We start from the raw sequence: 20,909 nt of genomic DNA, 5'->3' as shown, positions 1-20,909 counted from the left end.
CGCGGAGCCGAGCGGAGCGCAGCAGCCCGGCCCGCGGAGCTGAGCTTTGACCCCCGTGCGCGCCCGGCGGTATTGTTTGCTCCTGCCGCGCTGTCAGCCCCTGGCGGCTCCTACCTCCGCAGCCCAGTAAGGTGGGAAGGGATTTTTTCGCTGCTGCGTTTTAAACAAATTCGTAAGTTTTAGTGATGCGGGAGAACTGTTTTCCTTAACGTGTTTGAAATATTTAAACAGAGGTTGTGTCGTAGCGAAGGATCGCTTTTTTTTGGTTATGCTTCACTGTTCTTCACTGTCCCTGGGTAAACATATCATTTGATTACTTGGCAATCTGTGATCTCCCTGTTTCCTCCTGACAAATCAACATATGGAGCTCAGCGTATATCTTAACCCCACTCCGGTTTTATTTTTTGCTTTGTGCTGCGTTTCTGTTGACATGGAAACCAACATCACTTTCTGTTCCAGAGAATTGGAAGCTAAAGCTACCAAAGAAGTTGAAAGAAAACTAAGCAGGTAAGATACTCATTTGAATGCACTCCTGCAGTTCAGAACAAGAGTTAGCCTAGGGCTAGAAATCTTTGTGAGTTTTATCTGGAGTTTTAAWTTCATGTTAATTGTAAGGATAAAAAGAAGAATTTGAAAATGCATTCTTCTATTGCATAGAGAAATCTTTGCAATTTTGGTTAATTCTGTAGACCAAGCACCTTTTTAATATGGTTTCTTTAGCATAATTTATTACATTATGTCAGATTCTATAATAGAATTTTCTTTCTATGGGATGTAAGGCTTTTGAAGAGAAAACATACTTTTCTGTTCTAAGTTGTTGCACCTAATAAATAATAAATGAATGAAAGATGGTGGTTTTTTTCCTCCTGTGTAGCTCAGCAAAATATTGTTAGGATGTTTAGGTTTTGGCAGGGAACTGGCTTTGAACAAAATACAAAGTGTGTATTACTACATAATGATTAGTTTCTTGCCTCTTTTCTGTCAAAAGGTAAAAGTGGTGAATTTCCCATTAGTGTGTAGTTTTTATTTCTGAACTCTGTAGAATAGAAAGTTCAGTTTTAAATACTTAGTTGAAAAATAAAGAGTTAAGAGTTCTGTTGAATTAAGAATTCAGTGCAGGTAATATATATCACTTCTGTATTTAAGAAGTTTTCTGTTGCACTGTTTGTTTTTAGTACAGTGACATTCTTGCAAATATTTAACTTTCTGTTGCTTGTGTTCTTTGTTTTTTATCTTTGTCTTACTTTTTTTGGTATTCTTTTTCATATAGACCTAAATAGGACTTCCACCAGGGAAGGCTGGCTATTTGACACACATTCAGACCCTGAATCTAGCTGCTAGAATGTTTTTTCTTGTACTTTGCTTTTTAATTATTTATTTACTGTGCCTAATCAGTCTCCAGGTTTCAGATTGATTTACAGTTACACTGTGAAAACTGATTGGCTTTCCCCTGCTACCAGTGTGTGTCTTTTTTTTTTTTTCTGGTAATATGCTTAAGGGGGAATAATTTTTCCTATTTTATTGTGTGATTCTGTACAATTTATATAGAATCTTTAAGATACACTTAGTGTGTCATTTTAAATGTAATGTCAGGGCCATTGTTAAATGGAGTTTACTTGAAGAGAGTGATGTCCAATTGCAACTCTTAAGTAATCTCTCCACAAAAGATATCAAAGCACAATATAAAAAAACCTAAAACATTAGTGTTTTATGGAAAACCCTCAGTACATACTTGATGCCAGAAGGGATTTCAGAACCATATCACTTAGATGGACTGAGCGCTAAGTTTAAAAAAATATATTTTGATGCAAGTTTTACAGTCATAAAAATGTGAAGTCTGCTAGCTCACCAGGAAATCTCTCTTGGCAGTGTAGAAATTGAAGAGATTGAAGTAAATTTATAGAACTACCTAAATTAAGTGCTTCGTGGGGGTTGAGAACAGAACAAGGTTCACTGAGTAAATTCTGATACAGAATGAATCTCTGCCATAGTGTGTTTTCTGACATGGAGGTATATATTTTATTCATTTAAAAGATTCTAATTTTTTTTTTTTTTAGTTAACATTAATACATCAGTTGTGGGGGGGGGGGTCAGAAAAGCTATATTTTAACTAGTTTGTGTTTGGTGAGGGAGTTTCATCCTGTCAGCATATAGTCTGATAAAATTGTAGCGTGCTTACTCTGGGTAAGCGTTATTACTGTTTTGCTATGTTCTGTAGAACTAAACAGATAACCTTCGTTCTTTCYCTGATATCACTATTTACAACCCTTTGCATATGCAGTTTTGCATTTGTATGTAAATACATTGTGATGGCCTAGTCCAATTCTAAAAGAGCAAATATCTTCCTAGGAAAGATAAATACACCAATGATACAGTTTTTCTTGATCTAAAATGTTTGCATAGTTTATATATAGACTGCAAACTCCATGGGACATTGACATTGTTATACAAATGGTCTGAGATGACTTTTGGAGTTTATGCTTTTAAAAGCATAGATAGCAAATGTTCCAATTTTTTGTTTTGTTTTTCTTATTAGGGATATTGACTTAGCCTTTTGGTTTGGGATAGAATAAGTATTACAGTTTTTACTGCGACTAGCTTATCTGGTCAGAATGATGATTGTTTTAACCTTGAGATTAGAAATTTGGCTTGTTTCAGAAAAGGATCTTGATTTGGTCTGCATCCTCTTCAAAATGCCAATTTGCAGATGATTAGACATATATTCCGGTTTCAAAAATAAGCGTAGTGCATGATTTGCAACAGTAATTGAAAGTGTGCAACAGTAAAATGTGTAATGTGTTTATGTTACAAATTAAACATCACCTTTTCAGTCTGTATTGCTGAACAAGTCACCTACAATAGAATGTGCAAATGCATTATTAACTGGAGGAATGTAAGAGTTGAACTTGTTAATATCGGGAGCAGTAAAAAAAAAAAGTTTAGTTCTTCTGATTTAAGAAATAACTTTTTAATTCTGTTTGGTAAACAGGGCTTTCCTGCCTCATTTATGTGGAACTGAGAGAAGGTAAATATCTGAAATATATTTACAAACTCTTTCCCCCCACCCCCCGCACACTGAGAGTTTGACTTCTTTCTTCATAAGCATGTAAATTACAGAGGAGACTGACAAAACTGCTTTCATTCATCTGTGTTTCTGCTCCAGAGAGTCCTTCTGCATTGGTTGCAGACTCTGTCTATGTTTTGGGAGAGCAGACTTTTTATCTGAAATCATGTATTTCTCTAGATTTCATCCAAGTATTCCAAGTTAATGCTGTGAGATTTTTTACTCTTGTGTGTTAGAGTAACCAACCATATTTCCATGAGGCTTTCCCTATTTGCTTTAGGAAAAATGAGGTGGCTCAGTGAAAGAGGCATAGATATGAGAAACAGAGTGAGAAATATAGCAGTTTCTGCTGAAATTTGAGCACTAGAGATTTTCTGGTGGGGAGGGCAGTAAACTTATGGGATGACTTCTGCTGTCAAATGAGAAGTGTATACTGTTTACACATTTCAAGTCCTTTAGAGACTCATAGACAAAATGATGTGTTTCTTTCTCCTCTACCCAATACCTGGCATACTTTTTTAGATCATGAGTAATTGTCTGGTTCTCCCTAGAAGGTAACTTGCGTTTACCTTTCCTTTTTCTAGTCTTAGAACAAATCCATCGTGCAATATACTTCTTGACTCTGCATTAATAAAGTTGCAGCACTCTGGGAGATGGGTGGCCTTACAGTTAAGGTGCTGAACTTGGATGGCCAGCATTCAAGTTTGTGCATCTGTTACAGCTATCCTGCATGACCAGTTTGATTGTGGAGAAGCAGTTTAATCTATTTTCTTCAGTTCCTCATTTGTTTAATGGAGATAGTGATTGTTTGTTGCTGCTACTAAAGCTTTGTGTATTTAAATGATAAACTTCTTGGGGAAAGAGATTTGTCTTCTCTATCTTTGTGTAGCAGTGAACATGGACTGTAATCTCAGTTGAAACCTCAAGGTGAAACTGTAACACAAATATTGCTCCAGAACTATGGCATACTTATACTGCTTGTAGCTTGGAGCATAGTTCTGTCAAGCCAGCTTCTGTATGAGGAAAAATGGGAAAGATGATTGCATTCCAAATAATTGGTGGTGGTAGAGATGGTAGTTAAACTTTTATCTTCCTAGGGTGATAATTTAAAGACTAAAGAATTTAAAAGCAAAAAGGAAAGTTGCTGGCATTCTTTTGCTAATTAATTATGCATTTAAGTATGGCTTCAGTTTTCAGCTTGGCAGCACCTCTTCTGTACATTAATAGCTGAAAAGAATTAACACACATACAACATCTGTAAATAAGTGTTTTCATTTTCTTATCAGGGCATGAGGCTTTTTTTGCTCCTGTATAATGCGCTGAGTGGTTTTAGTTGTCAGAGAATGTTTCCATTAAAGGCACTGGTGTCTTTTTTTTTTTTTTTTTTAACTTTAAAGTACTGGTTTCTATTCCATAAACTTGAAGTGTTCTTTTTGTTGTAGTGAACCTTTTAGTGGGAAACATTGAAAGGAACGGAAGGATCTGGTTTTAATTGAAACAAGTGTTTTATAATTGATTCTTTAATAATGGTGGCTTAATAGAAAAGCTAACAACTGCTTTTCAGAAATTGAGAATTTTTATTGGCAGTTTTTTGAAATTGCATTATTTCAGATTTTAAGATTGGGAATCTTGTAGGTCAGAATACAGAAAAAATATCAAAATTGAAAGTCTCAGCAATATGTTTGCAAGCCTATGTATAATATCAAACATAGGTTAGATATGGCATGTGTGCATGTACATATGTTTACTGTCTTTGCAGAATTCTAAAAGGTCTTTCAATTCAAGATACTTAAATGTACTTATCTAACAGTGTTCAGTCCGTAGCATTACAAGTTAATTTATAACCAGAAGAAAAGCAGTTCAGTGGAACTGATTCTCCCCCTGACCCTCACAGTTTATTTTATATGTATGCCACTGGATTTTCTAAAGCCATTGTGTTTAATCACTTAAGTTCCTACTCTTATATTTGCTCCATGTAGTACATAGGTAGAAAGTAACGCTTGGAGAAAGTGTTAACGCAGAAGTTGATGTTGATCCCTCAACATCAGGCATGCTATTGGTGTCTCCAGTGTCCTGCGATCAATAAATAGGTAGAACGCTGCATGTGCTTTCAGGAAACGAACTGGTAAATATCTTTTTACCTTCAGTTATTAACACAGGGCTACTAATGTTAACTGGTCTCCCTTACCCACGAGAAAAGTGCTCCCTCCCTCCCCCATTTCTATTAGTTAGCACTAGTGCAGTAGTTCATCACTTAAWGCATTTAGCGTGGAAGGCCATAGTAATGACAACAAAACCCCATACGCAGTCTTTGCAGTGTTTGAAGTGCTTCAAAGTAAGCCTAATGCAATACGTTTGGGAGAATCCCTTCACAGCCTCAAGGCTTCTAAAAGCATTTGTTCCTGATGTTAGCAGAGTGTCTTTAAAAATGTACTAGCACCATCTTGTGGGGCAATGTGACTTTAATTTGGTTTGGGAAGTGTTTTCTGAAGGTGACTGTTTGGCAAGTAAACTCCATGTCTGAGCATCTGTAATAATGCTAACGTCTTTAGCATTATTTGTAGAGATAGATCTTAACTGTTAGTATTAGCTTGAAGAATCTTGAAACAAAATTAATGCGTTTTTCTCTTTATTGCATAGGTAATTTGGCTTAGGTGAAAGCTAGGTAATTGGCATTAATGGTAAAATGGTGACCTGTTTTATTTCAGTGCTGAAGCTTGCTATGTGCAAGTATTGCATGCTTTTCACCAARGTAAATATTGTGTTCAAATCATAATGCAGTGTTATGTCTAGGATCATAATTTGTGTCAAAATTCTTCTTGTAACCATAATTTCCTCAGTGGGGTGACTAGAATCGTAATTCTACTGTGGCATAACATTTTCCTTTTGCATATTATAACAGCAAAAATAGCGTGCTTTACAAATGCCAGTTATTGAATCCTTGTTATGTCTCCGAAGAAAAATATGGATATAGTTGATTCTCCTTTTCTGTAAYGTAAGAATAGATGATAAAGGTGGCTAATCATTTTCCTATGTTTTAGCATGTTTAAAAAGCTCCAGGTTGCCATTGTAAAAATCTCAGGTTAATCAAACTTTTTTCATGAACTGAAGTAACAATTACAGTGTGATTTGATGTAAATATTACCTGAAATATTTATATTTTGAACTTACAGCCTTTTTCTAGTCTGCAAGCCAAATAATAAATCTGTCTAAACAAAAATAAAATCAGAGTTGTCAAAACTTAATGTAAAGAAAAAGTAATGAATGCTAACCGTAGAAATAAGAGTGTAACTGCTTTCTATTTAATGGCATATAATTGTGATAGTTATGAAGTGAAAGACTTATTCTCAAAAATAACCTAAAATCCCATGGCAGTTTCTCTCTTGCCAAAGTGATACCTCTCTTAAAAGATTATAAAGTACAATTTTTTGACAATGGCTTAACTAAGTGAAGCTTTTTGGTATGTCTTTTATCTTGCACAAATGAGTTGTTGCGTGAGGTACTGTTACAAGACTACCAAAATTGGTTTAAAAAAAACCTTTCTTATATATAAATAATGGAAAATATTTATCTGACACTCCTTGTATTCAAAATTGTACAGATAATAGCAGCTTCTACTTTTATGTCCTCAGACTCATTAAATGTATAGTCTCTCCTGAGATCAAGATCCATTTTCATTTGGTCTCACTTGAAAATAAAGCATCTTTCCAGTTAAACTATTTAAACTGAAGGCCTTTGTTCCAGTCTCAAATATGAATTTGGTATGGCATGGGTGTTTTATTTTCAGTTGATCTAAATGGAAGAATAAGGTTTGCATTTCTGCTAAGACCATTTAACCATGAACAAGCTAATCCAATTATTTAGTAGGAAAAGGAAATTCCCTATACATGTGTTTTAGTGAAAGTTGGATGGCTGATAGGGGAAATAATAGAAGTCTGCTTGTATATTCATGTATGAATCAGAATTTTGAGTCACTGCTGCTTGTTTGAACAGCTGGTGGACCAAGCGTGCTGCTACRAACACTTCTGCCATACTAAGCCAGTGGGATAAATGTACCCGGATGTAGGGAAAAGCCCAGCAGAAGAAACCTGTTTATTTTCTAGCTTTGTCTTGTTACTATTAGACTTGATTCCTATGGTATTTTTTGTTATGTGCTGTAAAGTAACAGGAAACTGATGATAGTTTGTACACAAAGAATAATATAAAACGGTGAGTAATTAACAGGAATAGAGAAATATTAAAGCCTAAGATGATAGATGGGAAATTCTAAGTAACACTTCTGTTTCTCAGGGAGTAGCATTAAAGATGTACCTTGTTTGTTATATATTCTAATAGAATTTGGAATTTGATATGTAAATACTATCATTTGCTGTCTGTTGATAGGGCCTTGAATTAGTATGTTAGAATAAAATAAACTTGCTTTTCCAGCTGTCAGACGGAAATTTAGTAGTTCTGCTTTAGGATATGATGTCTTAATGAGCTAATCTAGATTAGTATTTTAGGTTTATGTTTGTAAGAGGGGTAGCGGCAGCAGGACTATCTTTGCTGAGTCACATTTTTGATGAAGAAAATGGGCAATAAGGACGTTGTTGTTGTTAAAGTATATCATGGGTTATTTTTGCTTTTCAGTCAGTGAGGTTAGAGGTTGTAATGGTAATCCAATACTGCTATAAAAACATGTCATGAGCTGTAGGTGGGTAGTGTTTTTTCAGGGGTTGCCTAGGGTCCTGATATTAATCACAATTTTCTGTGTGTGTTCTGAGCTGGCTTTGTCATCCAGAATCTGTTGGTCTTAAGTATATGAAGACAGAATGATTACAGTTTGATAATTTAAGAGTTCTATTGTTCTTGTGTGGAAACTGAAAAATGATGCTGTGGTAGAACGTTCCAAAGATATCGGTATATTACTTGATAGCATTTCCACTCAGCATCTGTATTATAAAAATAAAATGTARTCCTGTTGATTAGTTGTAGCAGTGTTGATGAGGATTCTGTGTGTGTGTGAAAATACCATTTTGCATTCTGCTTGCTTTTCAAAGTGCTGTATCTTTCTTCTAAAATCTGAATGATTTTTCAGTTTTTTGTGCCTGACACACACAAATTCATTATAGAAAACAATGAATCGACTACTTCCTTAACTTTTTGAATTCAGCTTGGTACAGAATCACAGAACCGTTGTGGTTGGATGGATCTTTAGAGACCATCTAGTCCAACCTCCCTGCTCAAGCAGAGTCACCTAGAGCAGGCTGCCCAGGACCCTGTGCAGACAGCTTTTGAATATCTCCAATGATGCAGACTCCACAACCTCTCTGGACAACCTGTTCCATTGCTCAGTCACCCTCACAGTAAAAAAGTTTTTTCCTTAGATTCAGATAGAACTTCCTGTGTTTTAGTTTGTGCCCGTTGCCTCTCATCCTGTCACTGGGCACCACTGAAAAGATTCTCTTCCCATCCCTTTACACCCTCCCTTCAGGTATTTATATGCATTGATAAGATGACCCCTCAGTCTTCTCTTYTCCAGGCTAAACAGAGGGATCAAACAGAGTCAGGATATTACAATCCTGTAAATCTACTTTTCTTCTAGTAGATAATTCTGTGCAATGTACTGTCCTGCAACAGTGATGTGCTTACTGCATCAGAAGTGTTTAATCTGTTCCCACAGACCTCATACAGCTTTCTAGAACAACTAATTCAGGTGACAGCTGAGAAAGTTGCGCTGTTCCCCTGGTGCTCTGCAGCCTGTTAAGACCAAGTTTCAGACTGCTCAAATGCTTCTGCCAGCAAYAGCCTGCATCCAGATGTTATCTCTTGCTAAGGTCTTGCACCTCATCCCATTTCACATTGAGACATGCATGCCCAGTGCTTGTCAGACCTGGGGACACCAGCCCCAGAAAGAACAGTGACCAGGTTGTTGCTCCAGAACAATTTATCTGGCTCACCGCCTGCCCCCTCTCCAGATCTAAGTAGCCCTGGGGAAGGAGAATGACATGGAACAGCTACAGGAATTCCAGTTGTGCAGCCTGCTTGTGATGGTGTTTTTTTCCTGGGGTGATCTTGGGACAAGGTAGGCAGAAAGCTGCTCACAGAAAACGTCTGCTGAATTAATGATTCTGGAAAGTGTCAGACCTTTTGCATACGTGCAAAGTAGTTATGCATTACACACACAGTGAGTGAGGTTGTGATGGGAGTGGGCTACGGGCATGACTTTCCCTGGCCACTGGAGGAAGATGTGGTGCTTGGCCTTTCCAGCTGGTTTATGTGACTCTTAGTCTCAAAGGATGCTTTAGGAAATAGTATGTTTCTGAACAGAGAATCAGTGACTCTTAATCTTCTTCATATGAAAGTCAACTATAAATGAATTTTGTTCTATCAAAAATAACCTACGTGATATATGCAAACTGTTTTTTCTAGACTGATTTCAGACTTCTGTGCTTCTTGTATTGTTTATCAATTCAAATTATCTGTTACAGATTGGACTATTCSAAATGAGCTCAAACTGAGGGTCAGGGTTAGTCTTCAGTCTGGTTAGAAATGCTCAGTGTGCAAGATGATGATGGACAAAACTGGCTTATATATTGCCTTTATACTGCACAGGTGTCACTGCAGATTAATTGTTACCTCCAATTTGGAAAGTATCCATGGGATTGCTTTAAATTAAACTGCCTGACTGTAAWTGTTTTCTGTAGCTAGGTGACTAACCTGTTAGTTGTCCATGAAATAATTTTTGATACCTAATTGGAAATGCAAGATTGCTTTTTGCAGCAGGGCAGTCCTCAGTGAATCTAGCAGCCAAATGGTAGAACTATGGTAAAATGTAGAATAGCCATGTTGCACTTGATGGTTTGTGATTTGTCTTGCAGTACAACTGAAATCACAGAGGGATATCAGAAATAATGTATTTTTAGATTTTTGCATATCATAAATCTGAAACAATGATTTTTAAAGAACACTTGTGCTCAGTCATTAAATAACAGAATTTGACTGGTCTATAGAAACTTCTTAGAGCAGTGCTCTGTCTGTAATGCATTACTGTGTAAATGGGGTGAGAAAAATACTGGTATTGTTTGGCTGTTCACTGCCAAAGCATGCTACAGCTCAACCTCTGGTAAATACCTGCAGTGTCAGACAGCTTTTATTAACACATGTAACATGAGTTGATACTTGTAGCAGTACTTGTACTTGTAACAGTCATCCTAAAAGTGTTAGAGGAGAAAGAATCCTTGATATACAATAAATCAGTCTTATTCCCACAGAAGGAAGCACTGGGAAAAGAATCAAGTAGAGGATGAAATCAGATTTGCAGCAAGAGTGAAGATCTCAGCGAGCAGGGATGAAAACTGATTTCAGCTTGTATTAGTTACTGCACAGAAACATGTAGTCGTGCTCCAAAGAATTTTCTGTTTACAGAGAGAGAGAAATCTGGGGGAGGGGAGGAAAGGTATTTGTAATTAAATAAAGAAATACTCATTAGTTTTGTGAATATAAATTTTTCCCCTCTAGCCAAATAGATTTTTACCATCTAGATAAGGTATAGTTGTTGTCTGACTGAAAGTATTAGTAGAAACAAATTGTATTTGGGGTGACGTTAACAGTCTCAGAAGTTTGTGTCCTGTTTTAAGTACTGCTGTCTTGTTGTGAGATTCTCCAGCAAGGTGTTGAAAGGTGGAACTCAAGCGGGCAGCAATAATGTGGTACTGGCCCCTCCCAAAAGAATGGGAATATTGTGCAGAATGCTAAATATAATAACTTTGTGGCTACCGTAAAGACCTGATGGGCTGCTGTTTAGTATTACTTCCTTTGGCACCACCTAAAATAAGAGACAGCTGTTGTAAGAGTGCAGCTTGCCTAATTAAGAAGTGAGGAAGTTATGTGAATTTCCCAGAGTGGAACCGGGTTGAAGTCAAACATGGATCTCTGCCAAACAACTGCACCCATTTTGAAATGGGCTTGAACTGTACTAAAGTTACCAGGTAGAATGAACTGKTTTTTTATATGGAAGAATAAGTAATGAAAGTTTTGGTACTCATCAGGCATCCCACGTTTTGCTTCTGTATTCCAGATCTGCATATACTACATGTATTCAATTGATTTCACCTCTGTTTTTTATCTAGAACTATCCTATGTGAAACTGCAGTTTTGTAATTGTAGATAATTTGAGGCTAAAAAGGAGCTCAGGTGTTATAGGCAGAAATCAACCACATACTTGACTGCCTGTTATTGACACTGTTAGTTCTTTTCTTCCCAAAGTTTTGTGTAAGCAAGGTTGTCTTTTGTTTAATAATGTGAGAATATGCAGTCCTGTGTCATCAGATGAGAGTAACTTTTCTAAAGGAGAATTAAATACTTCCAGAGTAAATATGTGTTAAAATCTCTTCTCCTGCCTGGACTTCTTTAGAGGGTGAATGGTACAGTTAAGACAAAAACAGTGCTTCCCTCGCTGACAAGTCTTTTTTTAAAAAAAAAAGAACATGGCATGGTCTGGACAGTGGTGTTGCCGCTAAACCATCTGTTTTAGCGTGTAAAACATTATGCTATTAAGTGCATTTAAATTAATGTAACTGGTTTTGTTTTCACATTTGACAGTTACGGTTTTGTGGCTTAAGGTGCTCTAAAATTGCTCTGCTGTTGAAAGCTCTGGTGTGACAATGTTGCTCAGTTTATGTTCCTGCTTGTTTGTGCGATCTTTATGTCAGCACTAGCATCCATACGTATATGCGATGAGTTGAATTAGCTTACTGCTCTGRCAAGAAGGTGTGTGCATTTTGGTTGTTTTTTTGGCAAAGGTAGCGTTTAAGATCAGTGAGCTGATGCAAATGCCTGCATGGCTGGGTAAGCACTGGTGGTGATACAGAAGGGTGTGCATGGCGGGGAGGACCCCATGGTTTGTTTGGCTTATGCTGAGGGTAGTAAAACTCCAGGGTGAGAACTGGTTACATGTGAAAGTAGATAAATGTGATGATGTGTGAGAGCTCAGATTCATACTAATTCGCAACAGCAGGTAGAGATTCAATAGTACCTGAATTTGCATTGCCTTTTGAGTTGATTAGTGTATAAACCTTCATCATATACTTTGGAAAAAAGAAAATCCTGTATTGTAGCTTGGCACTGCATGTGTTTTTAAAGTTTTGTCGCTTGTGATTTGCAGTGAAAGTACATACTCCCTTTAGAAATTTTATCCAATTAGAAGTAAAATTCCCCAGTTTCTTTCGGGTCCCCATGAAATAATTGTTCTAAAATTAATCTAAGTGTGTACAGATTGTATTTTGGGAGAGTTAATTACAAACTGTGTGGTTCAGGGATTTAGTGCAAGAAGAGGAAGAACAGTTGATGGAAGAAAGGAAAAAGAGAAAAGAAGACAAGAAGAAGAAGGAAGCTGCTCAGAAAAAGGTATGTTGAGCTTTACAATATAAAAGTCTGCACTCATAGATTACTTTTCATTGCCAGTAAATACTTTTTGTTTTAGCCATTATTCAAAAGTGTTCTTCTTTGATCTCATTTTCTTATGCTTTAAATGCACTGATAGATAGTTAATAGTAACTAACATATTGAAAATCTTAATTGGCTTTATGTACATAATTTCTTCATAAATATCTATTCTTCTGAGGTATCCATTCTTTTTTCTGATTGCCAGTTGAGTCAATTTCAAGTTTAGAGGTTTCCTCAGTATTATTGCGCTTGTAAGATTTGCTGAATAACTTTTTTTTTTAAGGTAGTGGTTTTCAATTGTAGCCCTATTTTAACATATCTTCTTATCATTTTGTATGGGAACAGTCTTGTCATAGCACATTTTGCATTAGGGAAGGTGGATAAAAATGAAAATATTGGCAGTAAAGATGTTAGATGTAAGCATCATGGAAATACTTTTGAACACTTCAGAATTCCTGTGTCATGTCAGAATATTCATCATGGCCATTGATTCTAAATATTGACCCTAAGCTTGAGAGGAGCTTGTGAATCTGTTTTGAAAAATATGTCCATTTCACACTTATATTTGGTAATTGATGGTAGCAGAGTGAACTTGCTTCTCAGGGTTTTTTTCTTTGATTCCATTGAGTAGTGTTAAATGTTTATTATATAGCTGAAAATTTAGTGTTCAGTTCTCCCTGTTTGTGTAAATAAAGGCATTTATTGTGCACGTGTACAAAATTAGGTATATCTAATCTTACAACACATCTAAAGGAAATAGTGTATAAAGAATACTCCTGGAAAAGATGGGGTATTTGTTTGTATTTCAGAATGAGAAGTTCCATAATCTTGTCATTAATTGACAACAGAACTGCATAATAATTACTGGACCTCAAGTATAGCTTTATACCATTTTTTCCTCTCAGAATTTCGTTKGAATAAAAAGTTGTTACAGGAAAGGAGCTGGTTTACTTGTGAAATTTGATTTCATCTTTTAAATAAGTGATTCTTCATAGCTGTCACTGTTACAAGACTTATATCAATACAGGATATTAGGGATGGCTCCCTCCCACAAAATTTAATAATTTCCTGAATTGAAAGGCATTTTTCAGAGTGAAATTCTAGAAGAAATAGAAGCATAAATATTTTCTGCAAGTGAAGAGACCAAAGGTTTGCCTGAAATTGAAAGTTTTGCTTACTCTTTCCCCCACTATGGGGTATATACTAGACTGTTCCTAAGAAGCCTTATGCCTACATTGACATGGTGTATTCTCAGAGTAACAAAATGTTAAGTGCTTGGACTTGATTTATGAGACTTTTAAGCAGCCTCTGTGGAAAGAGCAGTAGGATGCCACTAGGGTGCTCATGTGCGTTCCTGGAGGAGYCTAAACTTGGTCTAGATTAAAGAGAATGCATCTCTGAAAAGACATGGTAACAAACAACTACCAGTTAACTTAGCTATTAAAAAAAATTCCTAGTGCGACTTTTTTTTTAACCAATCATTAATATTTATGAATAGAATCATATGGACCAAAATTGCTCTTTTTGTTTTGTAAGCTTTTTCTATGTGATCTCTTAAGAACATACTGTTTGGTATTCTCAGGCTTAGGCTCACTAGCAAAAACTGAAAAGCATTTAGCAGTTCATCAAGCACTGATCCATTTTAGAAGTCCATAGCTGAAATAGGGCTGTGAGGGGAGTGTGGTGTGTTTTGTGTGTTGTTTGTTTGTTTTGTTTTGTTTTGTTTTTTTTAACTGAATAAGCCCTTAGTATTAAATCATTCAGTAGCCTTATCCTATGACCCTTTTTCTTTGCTGATCTCTTTGGATGCTGTGAGCAGCGAGATCCAGCAAACAATCTGTAAAATTCTAAGCTGTCTCATTTTCCTGTTTGTGAATTAGTGCCAGACTAGTCATTTTGTTTTTAACTTGAAGCTAATTTGACTGAAGCTATGAGAGTAATAAAAGTCATCTTCTGGCTTGTGTCTGTTATGATTCATGGATCAGGCACTGGAAACAGTATTTCTGTCAGAGTATTGTCTATCTACACTTTTTCCCAAATTAATCTGTTTTGCCTAACTGTAAACTAATTTCAGAATAAAGGCCTGATATCTTAGAGAAATTCTGGGAAAAGTCTCATAGCATTTGGGTGGCAGTAGGCTAAAGTTGGAAAGCCTTAATAATGTGATGCCAACTCGATTATATTTTTGATGGACTCTTTTGTTATGAAGGAGTTTTGGCAATGGGATACTGTGTGTTCTCAAATCATATAGCGAAGGAAGCTGATAAATGAGTAATTCACAGGTGAATCAGAGGAAGAGTTTGGTGTTTTCATCCTCTTTATGTCCACGGTCTGTGATGATTCCATTCTTACTAGGATTAAAAATGTTTTAAATACATAAAATCCCTGAAAAGTCCCAGTAGAGATGGGACTCTGCACCCCTCTGCAATGAGGGGTGCACAAATTGAGGAAAAAGATTGCAAGCCTCCGTGTTAAGCCCTAAACACATGTATAGGCAGGGCAAGAACTGAAGCAACATCACATAAACATACTGTGGAAGGGAATGTGTATTTTGTATATACTGTAGTCTCTTAATTGGAGCTAAAAGACAAGAGTATTAGGAGAAAAACAGCTACAACAAAGGTACGGCACCAACTTAGTGAGAGAAGATATGTTCCTTTGCGTGGTGCTTGCATCCTGCTGCTGAGCACCTTCTGTGGGATACCTAGAATTGTATTTCTTTTTATAACCATACTATTACATTTTATAACCATATAAAAATGTATCATGAGTTCTTGGTTCAAAGCCCGTTGTTGTACATGAAGTATCTTGGAGCACAAAGTGCATGCCAAACTTCCCAAGCCTTCAAAATAAACTTTTTAATCAGATTTTTAGACAAAGTCAGCTTACATCAGAAGTTGTGACATTGCGTGGTGGTACCAAGTAGAGCAACTGCATTTTGCAAAATGACCAGTAGTATTGGAAGAGTTAAGGCAATAAGGATAAGAAAAAGTGGAAAAAAAGTGTGGGTTTCTTGGGAGTAAGAGACTTCATTTTGACTATGTCTAGATACTGGACTGTGTAACTTTTTTAATGTGTCCCTGCCTTTGTCAGCTTAAGGAGTCAAAAATTAAGGTTTTTTTTAATATACTCTTGATTTCATTAACACAAGTGAGGATATGGCGTTAAAGATTCATTAATAACATTTCAGTAGTCAACCCTACCAGTCCTAACATTTAAATCTTTTCTCTCTCTCACTCCCCTCCCTTTTCAAGGCTTTAATTATAGACARCAGTCACCTTAAATATTATCTCAAATTATTTTATTGCGTGATATGGAATATATGCAGTATCATAATTAAAAAGAGCTGTATACAGCTACCAAAGTGACCCTATCAAATTAAATCTCATTTTGCTTTGAAAATAGCGCCTTTTAAAAGTGATAATTAAGAGCACTCTAGCTTCAGATAGGAAGAACTAGGACTTGTGCTTTTGAGATGACCTTTATGAAGTCGGTTTCACTATCTTCTATAATTAAAGCCGCACAGTTAAGGTGTGCTTTCATACAACAATAAATGCTTCTCTCCCCATTTTTATCCTATGATACAATTTTATTCAAATARATCTCTTATCTTGGCCATATCACAGGAATAATCAGTTGAATCTTGGAAAGACTTTAGATTTCTAGGTCCCTCCCTTTCTTCCCCTGCCATATTCTGCAATAATGTGGTGGAGATTCCTTGCTTCGAGGCACAGTGTTTAATTTGCTTCAAACATGTTAATTTGCAAGTTTAATTTTGTCTGTTTCATATAGTTATCTCTCAAATTAATTTTGTCTTCTGTAATATTTAAACTGCTTTCTAGGCATAAGGAAAAGTTGGCAAGTGTTGTTTAGAGACATGCTTCTGAAGTAGATAATTAAATAACTTTAAAACATTTTAGAAGAGGAAAGTCAAAAGCTAATGTAACTTTATAAAGTGGCATGTGCACAGATGGTTTTCCTTATCTGTACAAATCACTGACACTTTCTTTCTTTTTCTAGGCCATTGAACAAAAAATCAAAGGTAAGTAACTTAAAGTTATTTCTATTCTCTATATTATTTCTGTGTTTTAAAATATATTGAATCAAATGGGTCAGCTAAAAGTTTTTCTTCAAACTGAAAAACAGGCACTGTGAAAATTCAGTTGAACTGTTTCACACAGTTACCACGAAAGGTTAGGAAAGGAATGGGCTAATGGTTTACTCCAGGGATTTGCTTGTTTCTATTCTTCCTATTTTTCATTCTTAATTACTTATATAGCACCAGGCATATACATATAATCACGAGTTCTTTTCCTTATATGCTTTCTTCTTCCCCTTTTTGCTTTTTCTGAAAAGTGCATAAACATTGTAAAACTACTTCTAATATGACCTTTCATAGATCCGCATAATGGATCTGTTTGAGACTTGGCTTCCAAATATTCAAACTGCAAGTGGTTTGGGAAAGCTTGAGAGCCCAGTGATTGTTATGTCCAGTTTTAACTAACTTCTGCATTTAGAGGGTTCATCTTGACCAAAATGATCAAGATGACGGTGTCTAAAAGCTGTAATTTAGACTTTCAGTAGCAAGCTTGGAACACTGCAGTTGCTCTGAATGTTTGTGGGCTTTATAAAGATCTTCATTCCAACCTGTTTCTTGTAAGGGGGAAAAGAAAAGATTCTTTTCACTTTCTTTTTAATTTTAGCTCCTAACATATTGAGGAGTTGATAATGATCATGTAACTGATCCTGTTGAGTGCCTGCTGAATCCCTRTTTTTTAGGAACATTGGGTTTAATTAAATACTTACCTTGAGCAGTGGTAGAAATAGGAGCTTAGAAGCCCTGCTTAGCAGAAATGCAGTTACTTTTGGAAGCAATAAAAATATGTTCTGGCATGAAGGTAGGAAAAATTGTATAGGGCATACAGTGCTTGAGAGGAGGCAAAGAAACAAATTAAAGTCTCCGTTACTATTGGATAAGAAGTATGCTAATTAGCACATGGTTGAAGTGGAGGAGGCAGATTCTCTGCATAAAAATACTGATTCTCCTGCCTAAGTCTACAGTATTGATTACCAGGTATTAAGAGAGGCATTTACATCTAGTTTATTCAAGTGTAATGTATAAATTTTTAATATGTGCTTAAAATAAATACATTTTGTAGAAACAATAGATTCTCAGTGTGTGAAGATGCTGTATGGACAGAACATGAGTTGTCTGTGTTCTGCATTATAGTGAGGGTTTTTTTATGTGCAACTTTGAGGAAGTTAATATTTCAATTTAAGGAATATTAATTTTTTGAGGCGGAGGAAGCTGCCAGATCCTGGTGGTTACAGGAATGCCAGTGCACTACTCTTGTAGTAAATGACATTAATGGAAACTTAAGTTCTGTATCTGCAACTGTCCTGTAGATTTCATTGGGCTGACTTAAAACCCGACTCCCTTAGTACTGAAATCAGTGGGAATCTTATGTTTGGCTTTAGGAAAAGGACTGAATACTTAAAGGTGATGGAAGAAGCCCCAGGAGTATTATAACTAATAACTATTTTTATAACTATTTTTCACTCAAATTTTTTAAAGCACTTTTTCCCAAGCAATTCATGGAATTGCGTTTGAAGTACAGGCTAAATACTCATTTTCTTCTGTATACTCCTGCAGTAAAGCTTCTAAGATAATAAACCAGATTTAAATAATTGTGAAAGTGTCTTTTTATTCGGTGTTAATGAACTATATCTGAAAAGATAGTGAAGAAGAAAAATGATAAAATACTTTGTTTTAAATAATATTGTCCATTTTGAATGAACATTTGACCTATGTACTCATGCTGTACTGGCATCCATGCATCACATTAGGGACAAGGCTGCAAAAGCAGACAGCTAAAAATAGCATGAAGGAGGGAGGGCAGTAATTCTGCTCAGTAGGCTACCTGACGGTTACCTCTGAATTTGGGGGGGGGGGAACCACTTTGTTTTGAAGGACAAAGTAAACCTTAGTTTTTCATTTTCTCTTTGGAGATTTAGCTGTTCATTGGTGTTAAATTATTATTATTAGGGTATTTCAGGAAGTATAGCAGGAATTAAACTCTGTCAAAGAAATGCGTGCTGACAGTCCTTCTTAAGAAGTACAGACATCGTAGGATTCAGTGATGCAAGTCTTAATAGTACTAAAATTTGTTGCTTGTTGCACATACCTCTTTCTTTGTTTCAACAGTTTTGTCTACTTGTATTCAGGATGCAAATTAATGTTTCATTAGTTTCCAAGTTTCCATCACGTTTATGTCTTAAATAATTTATTTTGTGCATGAGCTTAAGATAGAATACAAGAGTATAGGACCGCTAAATAATTCAGAATAGTGTTCCCTGTTTCAGAACAGTAGCTGGTTACAGGGAGTGGGGAATGGTTGGCTGGGGAGATTATTTCTTGTTTTCAAGTGTATTTTGGATGACTCCAAAATGTGTTTTTAGCTACGGTAGTAGTTGTTGTTGTACTAGCTGAAGTAGCTATTATTGTGTATGTAAAAAAAATACAAGGCTACCTGCCAAGGAATTTAATGGTGCTAATTCTTCTTCCTGTTCAGGATTGAGAACGGAAGTAATAAAGAAGACGCTAACATAAATGTTTCTGGTACAAGTAGCTTTTTAATACTGTAGTGTTGTTAATTGCTGTGGATTTCAAATATTTTAACCTGTCTAGTTTTGTATATCTGGTTTTATTAAAGGAGGGAAGAGGGAGTTAATAGTTACAGATTAACATATCAGTTGCTAAGTGGAAGGTTTCTCCATTTGTACAGCACCTAGCATAATGAATTCCTGCACTGGCATATGCCTTCCAAGTGCCTTGCACCATATATTTTTAGAAATAATGAATGTCATTTGAAAGTCCTTATTGGTTGAGAATGCTGTAGAGTTGTCAATTGTTGTGGTAATCCTTATGGTTTGGCAAAATATGTATTTTTGCTGTATTTAATGTTAGTACTGTTCAAGACAGATCAATCCATTCCACCTGAATATCTCTGAAACAGGAATCTGCAAACACCCCTGTGGCCATGAATAGCTAATGATAAGCCAAGCTCTAAACTGAATGTTTTTCAAGAAGGAGGTTTGAGTTTTGTTGTTTAATGCTCGCATTAATAATCATGATGTATTTCCGCAGAATAAGGTTTCATTATGAGATGGAATATCTTTTTGCACACACTTCAATATATATACATAATACCATAGTAAAATAACTTTTAAAAAGATTGAACAGTAATATTTATGTTGATGTTCGTATTGTGGTTAGTAATTGAATGCTTTAGTGCTTTGCAAAACCGTACAAGTTAGAGCTGAAAACTTCTAACAATTTTTAGTTCTGAAATTCCCTGTTTTGTAGAAGGCATAGGCATAAAGTACTACGTTTTTTGCAGAACAGAATAAACTTTGAATCAACCACTGAAACAGAAAGTGCTTTTAAAAATAGCTGGGTGTGGAGTTGAAATCTTTGACTCATATTTCCCACCTTGGAAACTTCTTATTAGTTTTCTTCTCTGTTGAGCAAAATCATCCAAACACACTAAGTCTTCTGTTCTTTTTTTTTTTTTCCTTACATAACTATGCTTTACCTTACTGGAAAAACTGTTTTGTTAGCTTTAAAGCTTGAAAGTAAGTAGCAAATATGACCAGAATAATAAATGCTTGCTGTTAAAATTACCCATATAAATGCCATATAACTTACCTTTGTGCGGATCTTCAGGGGTTAATGAATTGGCAAACAGTTAGATATTTTCCAGATCAGCTAGCTGAGCTTACAGCTGCGGCCATTTTTCCACAACGAAAATTCTAGCACTACATCTTACGTGTGTCAGCTTGAAAGCCAGACTTCCTCTGTTTGCCCTTCAGCATTCCAGCACTGACAACTCTTTGGGGCATGGCATGCAAGCAGAGTGTGTTACAATACATTTTTAAGAGGTCAGCTTAAGCAGCATAAGCAGCAGCATTTAAATGACAGCTTGATGCTGTTCTTTGTGTGGTTTTGTAGATGATTTGCTCTTTATAAGCTGATTTTGTGCGAGTGAAACTGTTTTCCATCTGCATTAAAGTTATTCAAACAGCTGCCATTTTTTTTTTATTGGAGGGGGAGTTTAAGTCACTGGGCCCCTACTCCAGGAGGAGTTGGCAGGCAGCACTCCTGGAGCAGTAAAATGACACCATGCTTCTCCTCCATTTTCTAATGAAATCTGCAGAGTGGGAAAGCAACACAAGTTGGAAGCGTCTTTCTTTGGAATCTCTCTGTAAACTGTAACTTCACCATCCCCTGCTTTGTGGGTTTTCAGCAGGTTTGTTCTTTATGAAAATTTGTCATTATTAATATTAATTTTTGTAAGCTTGCTACTACTAGTCAAGTAAATTAACTGTGATAGACTGTCTGTTAACATAATCATCTTTC

At 36.0% G+C, this 20,909-nt stretch overlaps 1 protein-coding gene across 4 annotated transcripts in view; it reads left to right on the top strand.

Moving 5' to 3' along the window:
- TNRC6A (trinucleotide repeat containing 6A) overlaps positions 1-20,909 on the top strand; it is a 53,065-nt gene that overhangs the window by 398 nt on the left and 31,758 nt on the right. For 2 of the 4 annotated variants that reach the window (XM_026084814.1, XM_026084804.1), the window contains exons 1-4: positions 416-507; positions 2,990-3,025; positions 12,361-12,451; positions 16,511-16,532. In XM_026084814.1, coding sequence (XP_025940599.1) covers positions 431-507; positions 2,990-3,025; positions 12,361-12,451; positions 16,511-16,532 — 226 coding nt within the window. In that variant the 5' untranslated portion in view covers positions 416-430. Of the gene's footprint in view, positions 1-319; positions 508-2,989; positions 3,026-12,360; positions 12,452-16,510; positions 16,533-20,909 lie in introns of those variants that run through there. The other 2 variants (XM_026084822.1, XM_026084794.1) reach the window with 2 other exon arrangements.

Source organism: Apteryx rowi, unplaced genomic scaffold (genome assembly GCF_003343035.1).
Source record: "Apteryx rowi isolate R43461 unplaced genomic scaffold, aptRow1 scaffold_119, whole genome shotgun sequence".
Lineage (NCBI taxonomy): Eukaryota > Metazoa > Chordata > Aves > Apterygiformes > Apterygidae > Apteryx > Apteryx rowi.
The sequence above is the reverse complement of the archived record's forward strand: the minus strand, read 5'-3'. Positions and strand labels throughout refer to the sequence as shown.